This window comes from Vigna radiata, chromosome 8 (assembly GCF_000741045.1).
Source record: "Vigna radiata var. radiata cultivar VC1973A chromosome 8, Vradiata_ver6, whole genome shotgun sequence".
Taxonomy (NCBI): Eukaryota; Viridiplantae; Streptophyta; class Magnoliopsida; order Fabales; family Fabaceae; genus Vigna; species Vigna radiata.
Genome location: NC_028358.1, coordinates 2,586,478 through 2,606,630, shown reverse-complemented (window position 1 = coordinate 2,606,630; position 20,153 = coordinate 2,586,478). Strand labels below are relative to the sequence as shown.

At 36.3% G+C, this 20,153-nt stretch overlaps 1 protein-coding gene across 4 annotated transcripts in view; it reads right to left on the bottom strand.

Moving 5' to 3' along the window:
* The window catches only part of LOC106772021 (kinesin-like protein KIN-7K, chloroplastic), a 26,129-nt gene extending 13,225 nt beyond the window's left edge, over window positions 1-12,904 (bottom strand). Inside the window, exons 1-8 of one of the 4 annotated variants that reach the window (XM_014658131.2) lie at window positions 12,435-12,904; window positions 12,063-12,330; window positions 11,878-11,975; window positions 9,649-9,738; window positions 8,811-8,863; window positions 6,915-6,980; window positions 6,778-6,831; window positions 6,572-6,631 (exon numbers count right to left, since the gene is read on the bottom strand). In XM_014658131.2, the coding sequence (XP_014513617.1) occupies window positions 6,572-6,631; window positions 6,778-6,831; window positions 6,915-6,980; window positions 8,811-8,863; window positions 9,649-9,738; window positions 11,878-11,975; window positions 12,063-12,307 (666 nt within the window). In that variant the 5' untranslated portion in view covers window positions 12,308-12,330; window positions 12,435-12,904. Of the gene's footprint in view, window positions 1-6,571; window positions 6,632-6,777; window positions 6,832-6,914; window positions 6,981-8,810; window positions 8,864-9,083; window positions 9,223-9,648; window positions 9,739-11,877; window positions 11,976-12,062; window positions 12,331-12,434 lie in introns of those variants that run through there. The other 3 variants (XM_014658132.2, XM_014658130.2, XM_014658133.2) reach the window with 3 other exon arrangements.
* Between the last annotated feature and the right edge of the window lie 7,249 nt (window positions 12,905-20,153).

The window sequence follows — 20,153 nt, the reverse complement described above, 5'->3', positions numbered from 1 at the left end:
GCGTGATTCCAGTGGAGGAAGGGAGGCTTCCTTGGAAAATACTCTTTTGTTTACTGTTCATCCATACTTTTACAGATAAATACAGTTTATATTCATACCTTTCTTTCTTACTGTTGGGAGTGTGTGTATGGATTGTTCATCTGTTACGTTCCTTGAGTAAAGGAACCTAACAGGTTTGGTCCGACCTGCCGGATCGGAGGAAGCTGGAGCGACGAAAAATGGAGGGGCGAATGGTGGCGATGGAGTCGACGGTGGAAGAGTTAAAGGCGGAGATGCGAGAAATGACCAACGAGTTTCGACGAGCCTTTCGAAGACGCTCCAAGAACCGAGACCGGAGCTCGGAAGGGAGTCGAGAGTCTGTTAGTGGCGAACGCGAGCAACGCTCGTCGGAGACGTCGGAGGAAGAATCGGAAGACGAACGAAGGGAAATCCATCGCAGCTGGATGAAGCGTGTTGAGCTTCCAACTTTTGAAGGGATTGACCCCATGGGCTGGATAGCAAAGGCTGAGAAGTTCTTCGACATACAGGAAGTGACAGAGAAGGAGAAGATGAAGTTGATTTATATATGTATGGAGGGAAGTGCAAACTATTGGTTCCGCTTCTGGAGGAAAAAAACCAAACACCCAACCTGGAAGTTGTTTACAGAGGCGCTAACACGGAGGTTTGGAGGATTGAATCGGGGCACCGTCTTCGAAAAGCTTGCTGCGGTGCGACAGCGAGGGAGTGTAGATGAGTATATTCATGAATTCGAAACACTCGTAGCACAAACAACCAGAGTGACGGAAGAGCAACTATTGGGATATTTCTTTGCTGGGTTGCAGGAGGGGCTACGAAATTTAGTGCGACCGCACGACCCACGCGACTTGCTGACAGCGATGGAGAGAGCACGCGATGTTGAACAGGCGGGGTTGGTGCCACGAGTGAGTGGTGGAATTGGAGGAAAAGGAGGGGCATCGTGGGGAAGGTATTCCGCGAGTTCCGGGACAATTGCGAGAACGGAAACGTATCGAGGCTCGTCGGAGGGTTCCGGGAACGGCGGCGGAGGCACTAAGAAGGATGCTAGTGCGGTTAGGGGAAATTCGAAAGCAGGGAGTAGCGGAGGAGGAAATGCAGGAAGAGGAGTACGCACTCTGCCATACCCAGAGTTTATTAAACGGCGTGAAGAAGGTCGTTGTTTTCACTGCGGTGGGCCTTACAGTCCGGGCCATCGCTGCGCTGAAAGGAGTATGCGTATTATGATATTGGCTGAGGGGGATGAAGAGGAAGAAGCAGAGGAGAATGCTGAGATTGCACAAACGACAATGGAATTATCAGAGTTGTCTGCCGGAGGGCTCACACAATCTAATACAATGAAGTTACAAGGCTGGGTGCAGGGGAAGAAGGTTCTGGTGCTAATTGACAGTGGAGCTAGTCATAGCTTTATTTCCACCAATTTAGTGGAGGAATTGGGATTACCGTGGGTCGATACACCATTATATAAAGTGTGTTTAGGCGATGGGCAGAGAAAAATGGCCAGGGGATGTTGCGTTGGAGTACCCATGAAATTGGAGGGGCTGGAGATTAGAGATAAATTATATTTGTTTGAGCTGGGAGGTGTGGATGTGATATTGGGGGTTACATGGTTAGCCTCCCTGGGAGAAATCAAGGTGGACTGGAGAAAGCTCATTATGAAGGTGGAGCAAGAGGGAGAAGAGGTGGTGATCAAAGGGGATCCATCCCTGACACGTAAAATGGTGACACCAGAAGCCCTTTTGAAGGAGACCGAGATTGAAATCATGACATTAGTTTGGAGTCTGAGTCAAGCAGAACTGAGAGAAGGGGAGATGGAAGTTAGCGATTTAAATCATGATGAAGAAGAGGTCAAATTGGAAGAGATTATCAGTGATTTTGAAGGAGTGTTTAAAGAACCCCAAGGGCTGCCACCGAAGAGAAGAGTTGATCATCGAATTCCTTTGAAAGAAGGGAGTGAATCTGTGAACGTAAGGCCATACCGTTACCCCCATGGAATGAAGTCGGAAATAGAGAGACAAGTGGAGGAGATGCTGAACCTGGGAATTATCAGGCCCAGTAACAGCCCTTATTCTAGCTCAGTTATATTGGTGAAAAAAAAAAAGATGGAAGCTGGAGATTTTGTGTGGATTACAGAGCATTAAACAGGGTGACGGTAGCGGATAAATATCCTATTCCCGTTATTGAGGAGTTGTTGGATGAGCTTCAGGGGGCATCCTATTTTTCAAAAGTGGATCTGNAGGCTGGATATCATCAAATAAGGATGAAGAATGAAGACATCCATAAGACAGCTTTTAGGACGCACCAAGGACATTATGAATTTCTGGTTATGCCTTTTGGGCTAACAAATGCCCCAGCCACCTTTCAAGATATGATGAACTCGGTTTTGAGATCCTTTCTAAGGAAATTCGTATTGGTATTCTTTGATGACATTCTTGTCTATAGCAAGACATGGGATGAACATTCACAACATTTGGTGCAAGTCTTAAAGGTGTTAAATGAGCACAAACTCTATGCCAATAAGAAGAAATGTGAATTTGGCAAAAGACAGGTGAAATATCTGGGGCATAAGATATCGGCAGCAGGGGTTGAGATGGATAGAGATAAGGTTGCAGCAGTGTTAGATTGGCCANAACCTAAGACTATCAAGGAGTTACGAGGTTTTTTAGGTTTGACTGGGTATTACAGAAGATTTATCCGTGACTATGGGAAGATGGCAAGACCCCTCACTGAATTGCTNAAGAAGGGGATGTTTAAGTGGACGGTAGCAGGATCCGAAGCCATGAAGAAACTGAAAGAGGCGGTAACAACANCTCCAGTTTTGATTCTGCCTGACTTTGATCAAACATTTTGTGTAGAGTGTGATGCATCGGGGAATGGANTGGGAGCANTGNTGTCACAGAGAAATAAACCCATAGCTTTCTTTAGTAAGGCTTTATCAGAATCATCTTTAACCAAATCCATCTATGAAAAGGAATTGATGGCGTTGGTGCTTGCTATACAACATTGGAGGCCATACCTATTGGGCCAAAAATTTGTGGTTTTTACTNATCAAAAGAGCTTGAAGCACTTACTAGAACAACGGATAACTACCCAAAGTCAGCAAAATTGGCTAGCTAAACTCCTTGGATATGAATTTGAGATAAAATATAGGACAGGAGCATCTAATTGTGTGGCAGATGGACTTTCACGAAAAGGAGCAGAGTGGGAAGAAGAAGAAAAGATGTTAGGGATGATATCCAAGCCATACTGGGCTGATTTTAAAGAGATCATGGAAGAGGTGGAGAAGGATGAGAACCTCAGCAAGGTGTTAACAGATATAAGAACAGATCCAGAGTCCCACCCTGCATACACTCTGGAACATGGCAGATTACACTACAAAGGGCGGCTGGTTTTATCCCCACATTCGGTTTGGATACCAAAGATTATAGCTGACTTTCACAGTGGGGTAACTGGAGGACATTCGGGGATCTACCGAACCTACAGAAGAGTGGGGCAATCATTACACTGGGTGGGAATGAAGAAAACAATTACGGATTTTGTGGCTGCATGTTTAGTATGTCAACAGCACAAATATCTAGCAGCATCTCCCCAAGGACTTTTACAACCCCTGCCTATACCACAAGCAATATGGGAGGAGATCAGTATGGATTTTATAGTGAAACTACCCAAGTCTCATGGATTTGATACTATATTAGTGGTGGTGGACAGGCTCAGCAAGTATGGACATTTTATTGCAATTAAACACCCTTATACAGCTNGATCCATAGCGGAGGTGTTTGTGAAGGAAGTGATTAGACTTCATGGGATACCGGTAACCATTGTTAGTGATAGAGATTCGACTTTTATGAGTGTATTTTGGCAAGAGATTTTTCGTTTACAGGGTACACAACTCAGGATGAGCACAGCCTATCACCCAGAGACAGATGGCCAGACGGAAGTGTTGAACAGGGTGTTGGGAACTTATCTGCGCTGTTTCAGCTCCGAACAGCCCAAGAGTTGGNGCTTGGTGTTACCTTNGGCTNAATATTGGTATAACACCACGTACCAAGGCGCGACCAAATGCACTCCCTTTGAAACGGTGTATGGAAGACCTCCTCCTACATTGACACGTTACATACCAGGAGAAACGGTGGTGGATGCAGTTGCTCAGGATTTGCAAACCCGTGATGAGGCATTGCAGCAATTGAANTATCACTTGGCACGGGCTCAGGATCAGATGACTCATCATGCTAATAAGAAGAGGGTGGCGGCCAAAATCAAGGAAGGCGATTTGGTATTCCTTAAAATCAGACCTCATAGACGAGCATCTATGCCCACAACACTGCATCCCAAACTTTCAGCAAGATATTATGGGTCGTTTTTGGTGGAAAAACAAATAGGATCCGTTGCATTTAGGCTGCAGTTACCAGAATCTTCAAGAATACATCCTGTGTTTCATGTTTCTCAATTGAAACTAGCGGTAGGAGATCATAAGGTGGAGGAAGTTTTGCCAAATGATTTGCAGGAGGATAGACACACTTACACTCCTCTGAAAGTGCTTCAACGCAAGAACCAGCAGGAACTGGGGAAGGTGATACCCCAAGTCTTAATACAATGGCAGAAGGATGATGTTGAAGGGGCTACATGGGAAGACGAACACTACATCCGCCAGCAGCTCCCTCACTTCAACCTTGAGGACAAGGTTGATGTTGGGGAGGAGGGTAATGTTAGACCATTAAAGGTCTATACAAGGAAGAATAAAAGAGGAGTCAGCTAAACACATGTAAGGAGAGTAGGGAGCAAGGCAAACACGTAGGGGGTGAGACAAACACGTGTTAGGAGCAAGGTGGGTTACGGGTTGTTAGAAGAGAGAGAGAATAAATAAGAATCAGAATAGGGAGAGGGGATCTTATCTTTTTGGGTGCCTTTTAGGTAGAGACTGGGGCGTGATTCCAGTGGAGGAAGGGAGGCTTCCTTGGGAAATACTCTTTTGTTTACTGTTCATTCATACTTTTACAGATAAATACAGTTTATATTCATACCTTTCTTTCTTCCTGTTGGGAGTGTGTGTGTGGATTGTTCATCTATTACGTTCCTTGAGTAAAGGAACCTAACATATAGGCTCTGACAACATCTAGCTCAACCTTTTTACTTCCCCATCAGATCCAAGACATATCCTTCTCTAATAGGTTCTTTCACTTTGTGCTCATGATGTGAGGGTCTTAATCCTCCAAAAACTTCACTTTCCCATAACATTAACAAGAGTATGCTTCACATGAGACTTCATCCTCATATGGATGACGAGAGAAGAAAGTAGATTCAGGTCTTAAAACATGGACTATTAACCTAACTCAATGTCACAAAACTTATTTGTAAAGTGAAATTTGTACCTACTTATATATCATAATTTAATCATCTATCTAGTCAATGTGGGATCTTCAACACACTCTTGTGGAAACAAACACTTGTCAGTGGTTCGATAACGGCTCGATGGTAGATGGCACAGTAAGTCTAACAAACTACTTTGCAAAGATATACCGTGATACCATATTAGGAAGTGGACTTCAAATCTAACTCAACCTCAAAATTATTTTGTAATGAAAGGTTTACGCCCACTTATAAATTGCAATTTACTCACATATCCAATCGATGTGGGATCTCCAACAGTTCAAAATGTAGCACATATTATTTTCGGTTACTTCATTTCTTCCAAATAGATATATGATATAGACAACTTCTGACTTAACAATTATGCTCATTATTAATTTTAGTCCCTAAAACTTTATTTACCATGAATATACAACCTTTTTGGCAGTTCATGGAAGAAAAACAAAAATCTGCCACACAATATGATAGACAACACTGCAGACAAATATGGAAGCATACAATGCAAATTGAAAAAATAAAACAGAAAAAAATTGCCAAACATAATAAGAAAAGCTAATAAAATAAAGGTAGCAAATTAGAAATATATTATATCAAATGAGATTCATCAATGTGTTTAATAAAGTACGCATAAAGTCTCATAACACTAAAAAGAAAGATAAAAGCTACAAAGCTGAAAATGTCAAGACATGACATAATAATAAGTTAAAATCTGCTCCTTCTCCTCCCCATCATCCCTGTAACGATGATGTTTGGAGATGATTACCAAAGTTTCAAGTCCAATTCCATCACGTAAGTTTATTGAAATTCTTTAGTAACAAACAATCAAGAAAAGAATATCAATGTCTAATCAATGAAGTTATGCAAGGGGGTGATATGACAACGAAACAAACCACCAATATTCAATGTACAGTGAAACACTTAATCTACCCACTCAATGCCCATGGTGCTATATAGAATCCATCTACATAACAAATTGATGTCACTGCCACAATTTGAAGTCACTGATTCACATCAATGGACCCTAACTCATTTATGGTTAATATACTTGATAATAAAAATTTTGGATTAGAGATCACAAACAAATCCATCAAAGGAAATCAAAATAACCTAATCCATTCTTTAATCTCAATTACTTATCATAAATAAAGACAGAATATGTTAAAATTTGGTAAGAAAAAAATAAAATCAGCACCTGAGCATCCTCTCTGATTCTTAAGTTCTGTCCAGCTGGATTTAATAAATCATTAACCACCTGAAATAAAACCAAAGTTTTAGGGGTAGAAGTAACATTTCATTAAATTTTATTTTATGCACAGCTCAGAATAAAATAACAAAGTTTGAGGAAGACAATATCAACATGAAGACAAGCAAGAAGATAGAGAACAGGAAGCAGCCTACCTCATTGTAGATCTCCAGATATGAAACTCGAAGAAGAAACTCTCTGTTTGGAGTCTGGTGAAAGGATCATCCGATTTTATAATCTATAGAGTAAGAAGCAAAATACAGAAGCAACAGAAAACTGGCATTCAACATACCTCTTGGATAATGCTAAAAGCATCCTTCACAGCAAGAGGTATAATTCCCGGAGATCTTTGATCACCCTGGAAAATACAAGCTTTATAAGCATATAGGGTGCTTTTAGTACATACTTCGGTACAACATACAAATCTAAGTTTTTGAACAAATTTCTATCTTGTGCATCATTAGATGAACAATGGACAGCACAAGCAAAATAATGTAAAATACCATAATACACTTGTTAATATTAATTCTTCTTATGTGATTGCGCATTTGTTTGCCGCACACTCTTGAAGACAGATCATATATTTCAAATTGAGTTTATTTATTCCAAGCTTGGTCCATACAATCTGTATGTTCCAGCTTGAGGGGGAGTGTTAGAGATATTATATTTAGTTTATATTGTGTTTATGTTAATTAGGGAAATATAGTCCCTATATGTTTATTAGGGAAACATTGTTCTTATTTTATTTTATTTTATTTTTACATATTCATCTGTATTTGGGCTTAGCCCATATTTCTTCTATTATAAATAGAGAACCCTATGTGTGTATTTTACACAAGGGATTAATTCCAATATATAATTTTCACTATATTTAACACTTCTAATACAATTTATACTATTGTTCAATATTATAGAACAGTATATTTTTATATATTTTAATTATTTATTATAAAATGATATAGCATTATATATTTTAAGTAGTAATGCAGAGCTGCTTTATGTTTGTTGATCAATTATCATATATATAGAGGAGTGAGAGTGAGGGAGAGAATGCATAATTTTTTCTTTTGAGGATCTAGCACTTGGAGCAAAAAGCTGCCCCCTTTTTTCAGAATAACAAAAAGTTTTTGTTCTGCCATCTCCAACGCCTTTTGTTTTGTCCCAAAACTCTTTAAATTCAACAGTTAATCAAGTACTCTTTTGTTGTCCCTTGTTTTTGTGTAAATCAAATGGACCTATTATGTTATACTGATAGGTAGTGGAGAGTGTATGAGAGGAGAAAGAAAAGTTAATATCCTAACTGTTTTAACAGTTGGGATGGGCGGGAGAGGAATTGTATAAATAGTTTCTGTTATGTTGTCAGGGAGTTAGTTTTTGAACATTAGTTGTATAGACAGACACATTAGTCCTGTGAGGGGGATTATGCTCCCAGATATTGATTGTACAGAGAACTCTATTGCTGTGAACAACAGAAATCCATTCTTTCATTGCTCTTTTGCTTGCTGTGAGTGTGTGAGTGAGTGTTCTTAGTTAGGTTTCATACCCAGAAACTTAACATATACACTGTATCTCCAATTCCTATCTTACTAAGTGCTATAATCGTGTAACACAATAGTCAATAAGATCAATCAAATTCTTTATTCTTATTTCAAAAGATAATAATTAAATTATATCAAAAATTGTACCGTGATATATTATGAGGCTAAGAAGGAAAAAACTTATCATGCGGTTTTAACTTTTAAGCATACTATGATGTTACCAGTATAATTGTAACGGACATACACTAGTTGTACTACACTAGAGACTGATGAGATTAATGATGATGATGCGTGCTTACCACAGACAATCACCACTGTAAATGATGTCTGTTATATAGTCATAGTGATATGGGATTTAAGTGGGAAAGAGAAAGAAAGAGGGTGACAGTTCCCACAATTAATATTTGTGATCATCAATTATGCAAATACCTTTCCATGGAAAGGCCATACAAAAATAAGCAAATAAATCAATTTATTATGCATTTCTTTCTTTTATTTGGAAGAGACCACAGGTATTCTCCACTGGAAACAATTCCAGATAGTGGTTTTACCTTACTCAATTAGGATTTCTCCAATGCAAAATATATTTGATCTCTACCAATAAAAGATCAACAAGATGAGGGAAGAAAACTTTTGAAGTGTGATCTTACATGCATTGTATGAGTCTTCCCACTACTTGTTACACCATATGCAAATATTGTACCTGCAACAAAATCAAAGAATGGTTCAATTGTAAGTTACTCAATAAGCCAATATGCAATTGAAAAATTCTAGTTCCTTGGAGACATAAGTCACTATGCGTGATTAATTGAAATGACCAACTTAAAGAAGAAAGAGCCACTATAAATAGGTTGTCATATAAATGAAATTGCATGTGTATCACCCATAGGGGGAATGCTCCATGGTCCAAATGATCAAGTTACCTCACTTTCTTTATGCATTGATCATGTGAAGGTCCAAGCCAACTGATTATTGTATGCAACGACAACATTATGTGAAACCAGTTGCTAACATCTTGAATCTCAAACCTCTACAGGTTACATCATGATCTGGCCTACCTCCCTAAGCAAGAATATGAGCAGTTTGCAATCTTATTTTATCAACAATCATAAGGTAAGTGAACAATTGAAGCCAGAAAATATATGGCTTCTACACATATTGATCAAATTTTTATGGATGGCTATTCTTAGTAAACTTTTGTCAATGGTCCATCAAGTGTCAATACCATTGACACAGTTCCAAAGTCAATATATCAAACTTGATTTTTAATGAGCATTAATATCAAATAAACAGCTGATTGCAAATACCAAACCAAACAAATCAAACTATAGACTCTAAATTAGTTGACATAACAGTGTTTAGTGTTATTCTACAGCATACATTCGTAAACCAATCTGCATAACAAGGATAATTTGATCATAGCAAGACCATATTTATACTTTAATCTAGCCAATCAAATAGAAGTAATAAGTTCAATCTGTCAATTACCATTGATGCCCTCCATAGCACCACTAATAATATGTTGAGCAGCAACATCGTAAACCTGCCTAGTTGTAGTTGTGGGACCAAAGACACGATCTACAAGTAACAGGAAAAACTTAAATACACAATATTGACATATGAAATAAAGAGAGGGAGAGAAGGATAATTTCCCGAGAAAAAATCCATACAATAAATTATTTTATTTGCAAAAATTGTACAATATCATGATATTTAGAATCTTTTCTCAGAGGATAATGATAGGCTTATTATATCATTAACCTTCAAATTACGTTAACTATTCTTACTTGAAATTAACAGAACCAAAAGTGGGTCAGTTAGAATTAAAGTAGGGAATCAGTTTCTCAATTCCATGACTACTATGGTTAGGTGGGTCCCACTGCTAATTCCTCAGTTAGACTCCTTTTCTTATTTCAGGACCCTTCTAAGGAAGAAAATCCTCAAGTGACACTATTTTAAGACCCTATCAACATAAAAGATCTAAAAGAGAAAAATAATGGATAGGTGCCTTTGTTTTTTCATTAGGAAGTCAGATTAAGATGATTCAGGCTTGTAGTGCAGTCCCCCCTTCCTCTTTCTAACATCTTCTGATAACACAGGATTAAGCTTAGGTAAGAGTTTCTTTGGTTGGGCGACATATATAAAGGAAGAGGCTATTTGACCAGCTGGAAAATATGATGTAGGTCTTAAAAGAATGGGGGATCTGGTCTTTGGAAGGTTAGGGCAAGTTTGGTTTTTCTGTTTAAAAAGACACTTTTGCTTTTCGTCAGAAAATTTCTACCTATTTCCCACTTTCAATAATTAGTAGAAAAAAAAGAAGAGTAGGAATCAGTGAAACTGTAATAGATTTTGGAAGAATAGACGTAGAGCATATTTATTTCTCAGGCTTTTCCTTGGCTCTTCAGTATTGCTTCATTTGATCATCACCATATCATTGCAGTCACAGTAGTCAGGTCCCCATCAGTTCTAGGAAATGTATTTATCTAGGATACGGCAGGAGGCTGCTGAATTGGAGTCCTTTATGAGTTTATTCATCTCCCAACCAATATCCACATCTCAAGACCTAGAAGAAAGAAAGAAAAAATCTCTTTCTTGACATGCCCTGTAGAAGTCCAACTCCTTAGATCAAGTCCTTTTTTCATCAGGTACTCGACAAGATAAATGCTAACGTTATGTTACAGACTCAGATCTTGCAAGGACCTACCATTACCAAGTGTCAGATTTTAGTAAAAGTCTCGAAAGAAATAGCAATAAAAACCAATATTTATTGGATAATTGGGAAGATCTCCCTTTGAGACTACAGATATTTTAAGAAGTCTGGTCACTCCTCACAGCTTTCTGTTTCTAAGAAATCCCCTAACAGTATTCCATTATTCCCTTTCTATAGTAAGTAAATGGTTACAGTTCATAACAGAAAAATACCCCAAAATGGGCCCTTCCAGCTGAAGCCCAACTACTTCCTTTTAAAATAAACTTGCTTAATCCCAGGTTTGCAATCAAATGTGTTGTTCTAATTCGAAAAAGTGGAAAATATTTACTACATTGCCTAACAGCATGCTAAATTTGCAGGCTTGCTTGGGAGCATATGCTAATAATTGAGTATGTGATGTGCCCTGAAAAATTGTCATTTCCTAATCATTAATTTCAGAGGTCTCAGTAGTACATGCTCACTGTACTTTGGTACCTGTCGTTAATAACCAAAGCTTAGAATGTTAATGTATCATATATTTTATCTACTTAGCCTTTCTTTGGTGTTCAATACACAGATTCTTCCCAGGAGTTCCCATTCTACATTTCGGAAGGAATTGGAGAGCTATTGTGTATGATTAGTTGTTTTGCTTATGTATAGCGTTTGGCTTTCCTATTGGCTTTGCCATACGATGAGTCTCATTCTTCCTCTCTTAATACTAATATTCCTTTCTTTCTTCTTATAAAAGCTTATTCCTATTATCCCAAAAAAGATACTAATACTTCCGGCTTTGGTTTCATCAGTTAAATCAATGTGTCCGCAATAACCTCACCATTCATTCCTGCTATCAGCTTCAAAAGCTTATATTCTAAAAAATAAATCGAAGAGAAGTTGAATACCAAATGATATAAATATTTTCAACTTCGCAAATTATTAACACATACATTCTAATTTCACAGTTCATACCAATCAAACAAGACAAAGCAACAAGAACCCTATTCATGAACGTCAAATTTGCATATATTTACCGTAAGCATACGCTAGGGACGGGTTATACTCGTTCCGGACCACGGTTTCTCCATCAGCATACCACGCTATCTCCTCTCCATGACGAATTTCCCTGGGACTAACATTCCACAAACAAACCATGATCAAACTAAAACCCAAACAAACTCAAAACCACGACGCAGAACTCCGAAACGCAAACCCTTACTTCAGAGGACGAAACCGCACCGTAACGGTCACATTCTCCTTGGCGTCCGAAGGCACGCTCTCGGAAAACGAATACGGCGTCTTGCTCCGAGCGGAAGAAGACGCCGGCGAGCTCAGACCATCCACAGAAGTTTCTAGAAACTGTTTTGAAGACGACGTCGTTGAAGACGTCGGCGAATTCGCAGCTCTGGAGCCGCTCGATCGTAATCCCTTGGACTTCGCGCTTCGTTTCGAAGCCATCGCCATAACACCAAGCCACAATTCACAAACTGTGCAAAAACAACAAGTTAACTCAACGAAAACATTGATTTCATACTAATTCGTAAGTAGAACAGAAAACGCAGAACCGATAAAGAAAAATTAGGTGAATTACTGAATTACTTCAACCTGTTGTCAAGTACACTCAGAAGATGAAGACGCAGCAGAAAATCCAGAGAAACGATTTCGCGGAATTCTCGAAATAGAGAGAAAATCAGAGGCGCATTGGAAGGAGACGGATAATCGGAGACGGATCGGAAAGGGGAATAAATAGGGAAATTGCTCTGAAGGAATTCAGAGAGTGGAGAAGAAAAAATCGCTCATCAACTTCTTAAACAAAAGGGAAGAGAGAGTGTGTGTGTGTGAAACGGTGAGTTTTATTTAAGAATGGGTTAAGCTACATTAGTCTTGGCTTGGAAGTGATGAAGCGAAAAGGGCATTGACATTGGGTTAAGGTTGGGTGGTAAGAAGTCAACGTCAAAGATGGATTATAACAAATGGCTCTTTTTTTCTGACAGATAGAAAATGAGTGTTTAGTAGCCGATAAAAAGCGTGGTGGCGAACTTGCGGCATAATAGAAAGTGGGAACTGAAAATTTGGGACTGGTGGGGCTTTGTTTTGTCGTGGTTCTGTGTAGAAAATAATGGGGCTTTTCTTCTTTTTTTAATTGTACATGGAATGTGTGGGTCGACACATATGTTTACTAATAATTAAATTAAATTAATTAACTAACTCTCATCTTTAAATTTCGTCTCCTAATTAAGTCAACTAAAATAATATATATATATATATATATATATATATATATATATATATATATATATATATATAACTATAAAACTTACATGAAATTCCAAATAAACATAAAGTTTTATTTAAAATTTTATTAACTTCAGATAGTATTAAAAGATTGACTGTTTGAATATTAAAAAATAAGTTTTAACCTTAATTCAATCTTACAAAATTAGTTCATAAAATAAAATTTACACAAATTATATATTATAAATTGACTTTATTTCTAATAAGTAACAAGAATAAAATATAATTTTAAAGTCAAAATTAATTCTAACGATGAAGTTAATAGTTAAGATTAATCTATATCAATAAAGAAAATTTGTAGCGCTCAAAGAGATTTTTCTTAATTTGTTTTTTCGTTCTCAAATTTGGATAATTTTTGTTTTCTCAAATTTAAAATTATTCTTAACGTTTTATAATTTAGAAATAACTTATTTTCTCACTAGAAATTTAGATGATGTGGCTAATAATGATGTAATGTGATCTGTAGTGGTTTTGATCTCAAAAGTTCGATTCACAGCCTAGTAAGGTTATCAAACTCGCGAGTTAACTCGTTAACTCAGACGAGTTTGCATTCTCAGTTCTAGCTTTCGAGTTAACTCGAAAGCAAACTCGGTTTTCAAGCAGACTCGGTAAAATCGGTTCTAAACTCGGTAGGAACGGTTAGAATCGCGATTTTGTAGCAGTTTTGTGAGTTTTAAATAAGAAGAAACGAAGAAAAAGGAAATAGTTATGGGTTTAGGGCACCGTCATGCTTCGCTGTCGTGATCGCACCTCGTTAGCTCGCCTTCGTGTTTGTCGTTCACCTGGTTCGTGTTCGTCGTTCGCCATTCACATGGTTCCTACTCATCATTCAATTGGTTCATGGTCACACTCCGTTGCCTAGTTCGTGCTTACCGTCGTGGTCGCACTCCGTTCGCTTGGTTCGTGCTTGTCGTCGTGTTCACCGATGCTTCTCTTGATCTCGCCGCTCTGTGTTGCATGTAGAGTGAAGTATTTCTATTTTAATGTTACAAAGGGTTTTAATCTCTTATACGGTGCGTTTTAATATTTTAGTGTTTATGCTTCTTATTTTAGCATGTAGATATTTAATATTAAAATATTTAATATTAAAATAAAATTGAGTTTTCTGTTAATTATTATTCTGATCATTGGACCTCCTTTTAGTATACCAAACTTTTGGATCAATATTAATTTGAACAACTTGATTTTCTAACTGAAGTGTCAATTATGTTCAATTAAAATTATGACAAAATAATAATAATATTAAAGAAAAATATTTAAATATATATAATATGATAAACTAATAATTATACTAATATTATAAAAATATAAAAACATTATTTATAAATTTTAATATTAAATTATTCTATTATTTATAGATATTTTAAAATATTTTTATACGAAGTAAACTCTTACAAGTTTACGATTCGAGTTTACGATCTGAGTTTACCATCTTGAATTTGACAACCTTGCAATCTAGTATATGTGCATTGGAAGAATTTCTCTAAGGTCTTATTCAAATACTTTCATTATTTTTCTCCAAATAGATTATATGAAGTAACAATGTTTTATAAATATATGATATACCTAAATTTAAAACACTGTTTGTTCTCATATAATAAGTTTGGATTTCATAATTAATTCAGTCAAATCATGTCTTGTTTTATGTTGTAGGTGGAATCTTCATTTACATTAAATGGAACGACAAAACATGAATGAAGTGTTGTCCTTTTAGATATAATAGGTGCTCAAACAGTCTTTCCATATAAATATTTTACATGTTTGTAGAACCATGAAGACAAAAATAGACTTTCTCATGGAAATGGTGCAACTTACTTTTAAACTTAAAAAGATGGTATGCTTTTGAAAAATTAAGAAAATGGATCCTTTAGAAAGAAACTTATAAAATGTACTACTTCTCAATCTAAAAAAAAAACAAATTATGTGTGGAAATATGTTTATTTAAATTAAAAATATATATTTCTAAACTTATAATTTTATTTTTTAAAAGTTTATAAAAATATATATACTTCTTAGAATATTTTATTTTTAAAAAATTAATGGAATTGCGTTTGAACACTTGGGTTGATTTATAAATATTAAGATATAAAGAATTGTGGTATTGTGTGTTTTAGAAACCCTAAAAACTCTAAATCAAAGAGAGAAAATAGAAAAGGAAAGAAGAGTGACGTTTTTAGGAGAAAAAGAGAGACAACAACATAATTTCTTAGTGCAAAGGAAGATTTGGTGTTGTTTGGAGTTGTAGATAAAGCTTTAGTAATGGCTAAAGTATGGAGAAACTTACATATGTTTGTTTGTTGTATGTCATGTAATTTGGATTATCTTTATTGGTTAATTCTAGTTTTGATGTATGTGTGCATAATTATGGATATGATTATCTATGGTTGTTGTTGGGAAATGATTTGTGAATGCATGGGATAGGGTTTATGTCATATTGTGATGGGTTTTTCCTATGAATGTATGTATGATTTTGTTGGGTTATCCATAATAGGATTAATGCTAAGGGAGAATAAAGTTATGGTATTGGAGTTTTACCATACCAACCCATGATGTAAAGATAGCATGATAAACATCTGCAATGTTTTTGGGTTTTGTTGGAGGTATAATATATGTAGTGATGGAATTGGATGAATCAAAGGATGTTATGAACTATATATAATGTAAATTTTTTAGTATTGTGGATTGTATTAAGTATGTAAAGTCGTGAATGCATGGACATGAATTTTTGGCTATTTTGCATTGCTAAATTTGGCTGCTTCCTTGAATCTTAACCTGGTGTAACATGTTTTTATTTGTTTTAGAATTTTCTGGTGTAAAGTCAAAGAAGTCCTCTGGTTCAAAGGACTCTAGCCATTTGAAAGGGCTGTTTCCAGGCCAAGCCATTAGGTTCAAAACATGAAACTTTGAAAATCTCCTCACTTATGACATGTGTTATGTCCAACAAGTATCTTCTTTTGATGTAGTATATGAATTGGGCTTAAGCAATGGTTTTAATCGTGATCGAAATGGTTGATTATTAGAATAGGTGAATATGCTTTACATGTGAGGACCTGGTGGATTATTAGGGGAATGGAAACATTTGTTAGCAGGTTTTATTTTATGTTGTTTTATTTAGTTTAAATATTGATTAAAGTCTTTTATTTTATGTCGTTAAATAAAAGGTCTTATGCTGACTTATTATTAGGGGTTGAGAAGCTAATTTTTAGGAACGTGATCTGTTAGGAGATTTTCCACTCATTTAGGAGAGTGGGAAAGAGCAGTTACCTTCTTTTATTATAAAAACGATTATAATCAAATGCATTAATAACACATAAAAAGATTACATTCAGAAATCGTTTTATTTTATGTTGTTTTATTTAGTTTAAATATTGATTAAAGTCTTTTATTTTATGTCGTTAAATAAAAGGTCTTATGCTGACTTATTATTAGGGGTTGAGAAGCTAATTTTTAGGAACGTGATCTGTTAGGAGATTTTCCACTCATTTAGGAGAGTGGGAAAGAGCAGTTACCTTCTTTTATTATAAAAACGATTATAATCAAATGCATTAATAACACATAAAAAGATTACATTCAGAAATCGTTTCTTACCTTTAATTGTGTTCACAATTTGGTACCAAAGCTCCTTCACAGGGGCCTGAACCAAGAAAAAAAATTCACATGTGAGTGAGAGAGAGAAGCACTGGAGAGCTTTGCTTTCTGGATTGGGTTGGGAAGAGTGATACACTGTGATATTTTTGGGAAACTTGAGAGTGCACTTCAAGATGGCAGAAAACGGAAAATATGTCCAAATTGCTATTCCAAAATTTGATGGTCACTATGACCATTGGGCAAAGTTAATGGAAAACTTCTTACGTTCTAAGGAGTATTGGAGCTTGGTGGAGCATGGAATTGATGATGTTCAAGACAAAACAAAAGCAAAGAATGTGGATCTCAAAAACCTAGAAGAACAACAGCTTAAAGATTTAAAGATAAAGAATTATCTCTATCAAGCAATAGATAGAGAGATTTTGGACACAATCCTAAACGATGAAACGTCCAAAAATATATGGAACTCCATGAAGCAGAATATCCCTAAACAACCTTAAAATGTGTAGGGCCTAACCTTAAACTAAACAACTTCAAAGTTGTAGACATACGTATAAAGTTCGAGCATCCTGGGAACAATGGTTGCTCTGAATCATTTATAAGAGAATCATACAAATTAGTTCTTCCAAAATTGTCTTCACCAACATCACATATCATGTCCTCTAAATGATCATTCATCCATTCTTCCACATAATTCGTTCCTCATGACGTGGTAGGTTGGCCCAATACTTCTCCATGCCAAGTCCAAACGATATAAGTTCTCATTATGTCGAACATGAATAAATGGTCACGTATATTTCCTAAGTCTTGGAGTATTTGATTAAGACAACGAACACGGACCGAAATATGTTCCATTCACAAACTTTACATTTTGTTCAACATATTGCAAGAACTCCGAAACACCCTTCTTATATTCTTCACCGATGAGACTTTCATTCATTCAACTTCGATCCATGCTATGTTGGTAACATATTTCATCAGATTCAATTTTTTAACTCTCATAAGGTTAGGCCCTAATAAAAATTTTCGTCAGAAAACTTCATGACGAAAATATCCCTAAACAACCTTAAAATGACGAAAATATCCCTAAAATATCCTATAATGACGAAAGTACCCCTAAAAAACACTAAAATGACGAAAATACCCTTAAGAAACCCTACAATGACGAAAATACCCCTAAAACCCCTAAAATGACAAAAAGACCCCTAAAAACTCTTAAATGACGACAATACCACTAAAAAACCCTAAAATGACAAAAATACCCCTAAAAAAACCTAAAATAACGAATATACCCCTAAAAACCCTAAAATGATGAAAATACCTGTTCAGAAACCTTATAATGACAAAAATACCCCTAAAAACCCTAGAATGACGAAAATTAAGAAAAATCCTATAATGACGAAAATACCCCTAAAAAACCCTATAATGACGAAAATACACGTACAAAAACCTTAAAATGACAAAAATACCCCTAAAAATCCTAAATTGATGATAATATCCATAAAAATCCCTAAAATGTCAAAAACCACTTAAAACCCGAAAACTACTATTAAAAACCACTATAAAATAAACTTAATAGTTCAGAAAGAAACATACATAAATGGATGTTGATGAGTTCAACGTTATCGAAGCATAATTCATTCTTACAATGGAATATCTCCGGTAAGGCCGTGTTGATAATGCCCAACGAGAGATATTGATTATCGTTGAAAAAGTCAAGAAGTTTAAGATCGAGATAAAGCAGCCCGGGCCGGCGCCGACTTATTCCTATCTGCAAGCACCGACCGGTCACCAACAATCGGCATTGCAAGTGCCTCCGCCGCGGCCTATGCCTTACTTAGAGCCTCCGTCTCGTCTGCCTCTGCCTCCGCAGGCGCCGGCCGGGCACCAATAACCGGCATGGAGTGCCCAAACCTCAGTTTTCAAGCTCTACTCACACTTAAACACTAAAAAGAAGTCTCATCCATTGAAGAAATTTGAGAAAAAAATACTTAAATTGCCTTTGGGGAGTGACGCTCTCACAGTTGGGTAATGTAGTAAAAGTTTTTGTACAAAACCAAATTTATGTACGTGTAATCGTTTACAGGGCCATTGTAATCAATTACAAGGTACTTGATAACTCCCTAATTTTTCATATTTTTCTTTTGTTAGAAGCTCTTGTTAGTCTATTTTAGTCTTTAATTTTCTAGTATTAGGATAGTTTTAGGATTTTTCTTTATATTTGTAGTTTTGTGAAATTGTAGTTAAAAATAGGTTTTTAAGTGTTTTTTTTTTAGTAATTGCAAATAAATAGGAAATTAGGATTTTTTTTCTTTAGAAAATATTTGAATAAAAATTCTTTGCTTTAATTTTTGTTTAATATGTTTTAATTTTCTTTGATAAAATGCCTTTTTCTTTATGCAGATTTAATTTTTTTTTGGAAGCTTTGAGCTGTTGGACTTGGACTGAATTTCAATTAGTGATCTGACGCTGCTGCCTTGGTTAATTTGGGATCAATTGGACTGTTGCAACTATTTGGGCCACTGCATGTGCACATCCTGGACTTAAGTGGAACGCTGCACTTGATTCTAAATTGCATTAAAGTGCTGAAAACGCTTTTGGGCTATTGCAAAGTTGATTAATGAAGCGGTGCTTATCTAAATTAGACCACTGGCTGGAACTCCAACTTTAGTAAAACGTGCGTTTTGGACTAGCTGGCTCAAGGGGTCATAGTATTGAATCTCATTTAGAATGAAGACTCTCGAGCATTTGGAGAGAGAAGAATGCACCCTTCGAACCTAGGGCTTGTGCAAAGTAAAGGGGAGAAGCTGACCGAAGCTGCACACGTGCTGAAGAAGATGATCTGCAGAGGAAATAAAGATGTTGATCGGAGGGCCTGGAATAAAAAGCTTGAAGCAGAGTGAAGAGGGTCGTTGGATGAAGAAGATATGATGAAGGTTTCTCGTTTCCTTTTCTTTCTTTCTCTGTTCTGGATTTTTACCCTATAAAAGGGTTGTAAATAGCTTTTTTTTTAGTGGAAAGGGTGGAGGGTGACAAACTCCATTCACTAGATTTTGAGATTGCGAGTAGATAGAGAGGACGCGAGAGCTAGGGTTTTGTCGCGCATTTGATTTCAAGTTTCTTGCGTTCTCAATCGTTTGGTATAATTTCTTGTAATTTTCATTTCGTATTAATAAAATTTCTTCTTCTGTCTAAAGAGTTTATGATTCTGTGTTTGATTTTCTTTGCATTGTTTCTGAATTTTTGTTCGATTATGTGAGTATGTTTCTTGTATTGTTCGTGTTGATAGAAAATGAATTGGATTCTGATTCTCTGCAAATTTTATGATTCCTTTGGATGACTCAGTAGTGAGCATTCCTTACTGAGATGTCTTCTCAAGGTAGAGAAGAGTCCAATATAAAAAAAGACTCATCAGATTTATGTTTTTATT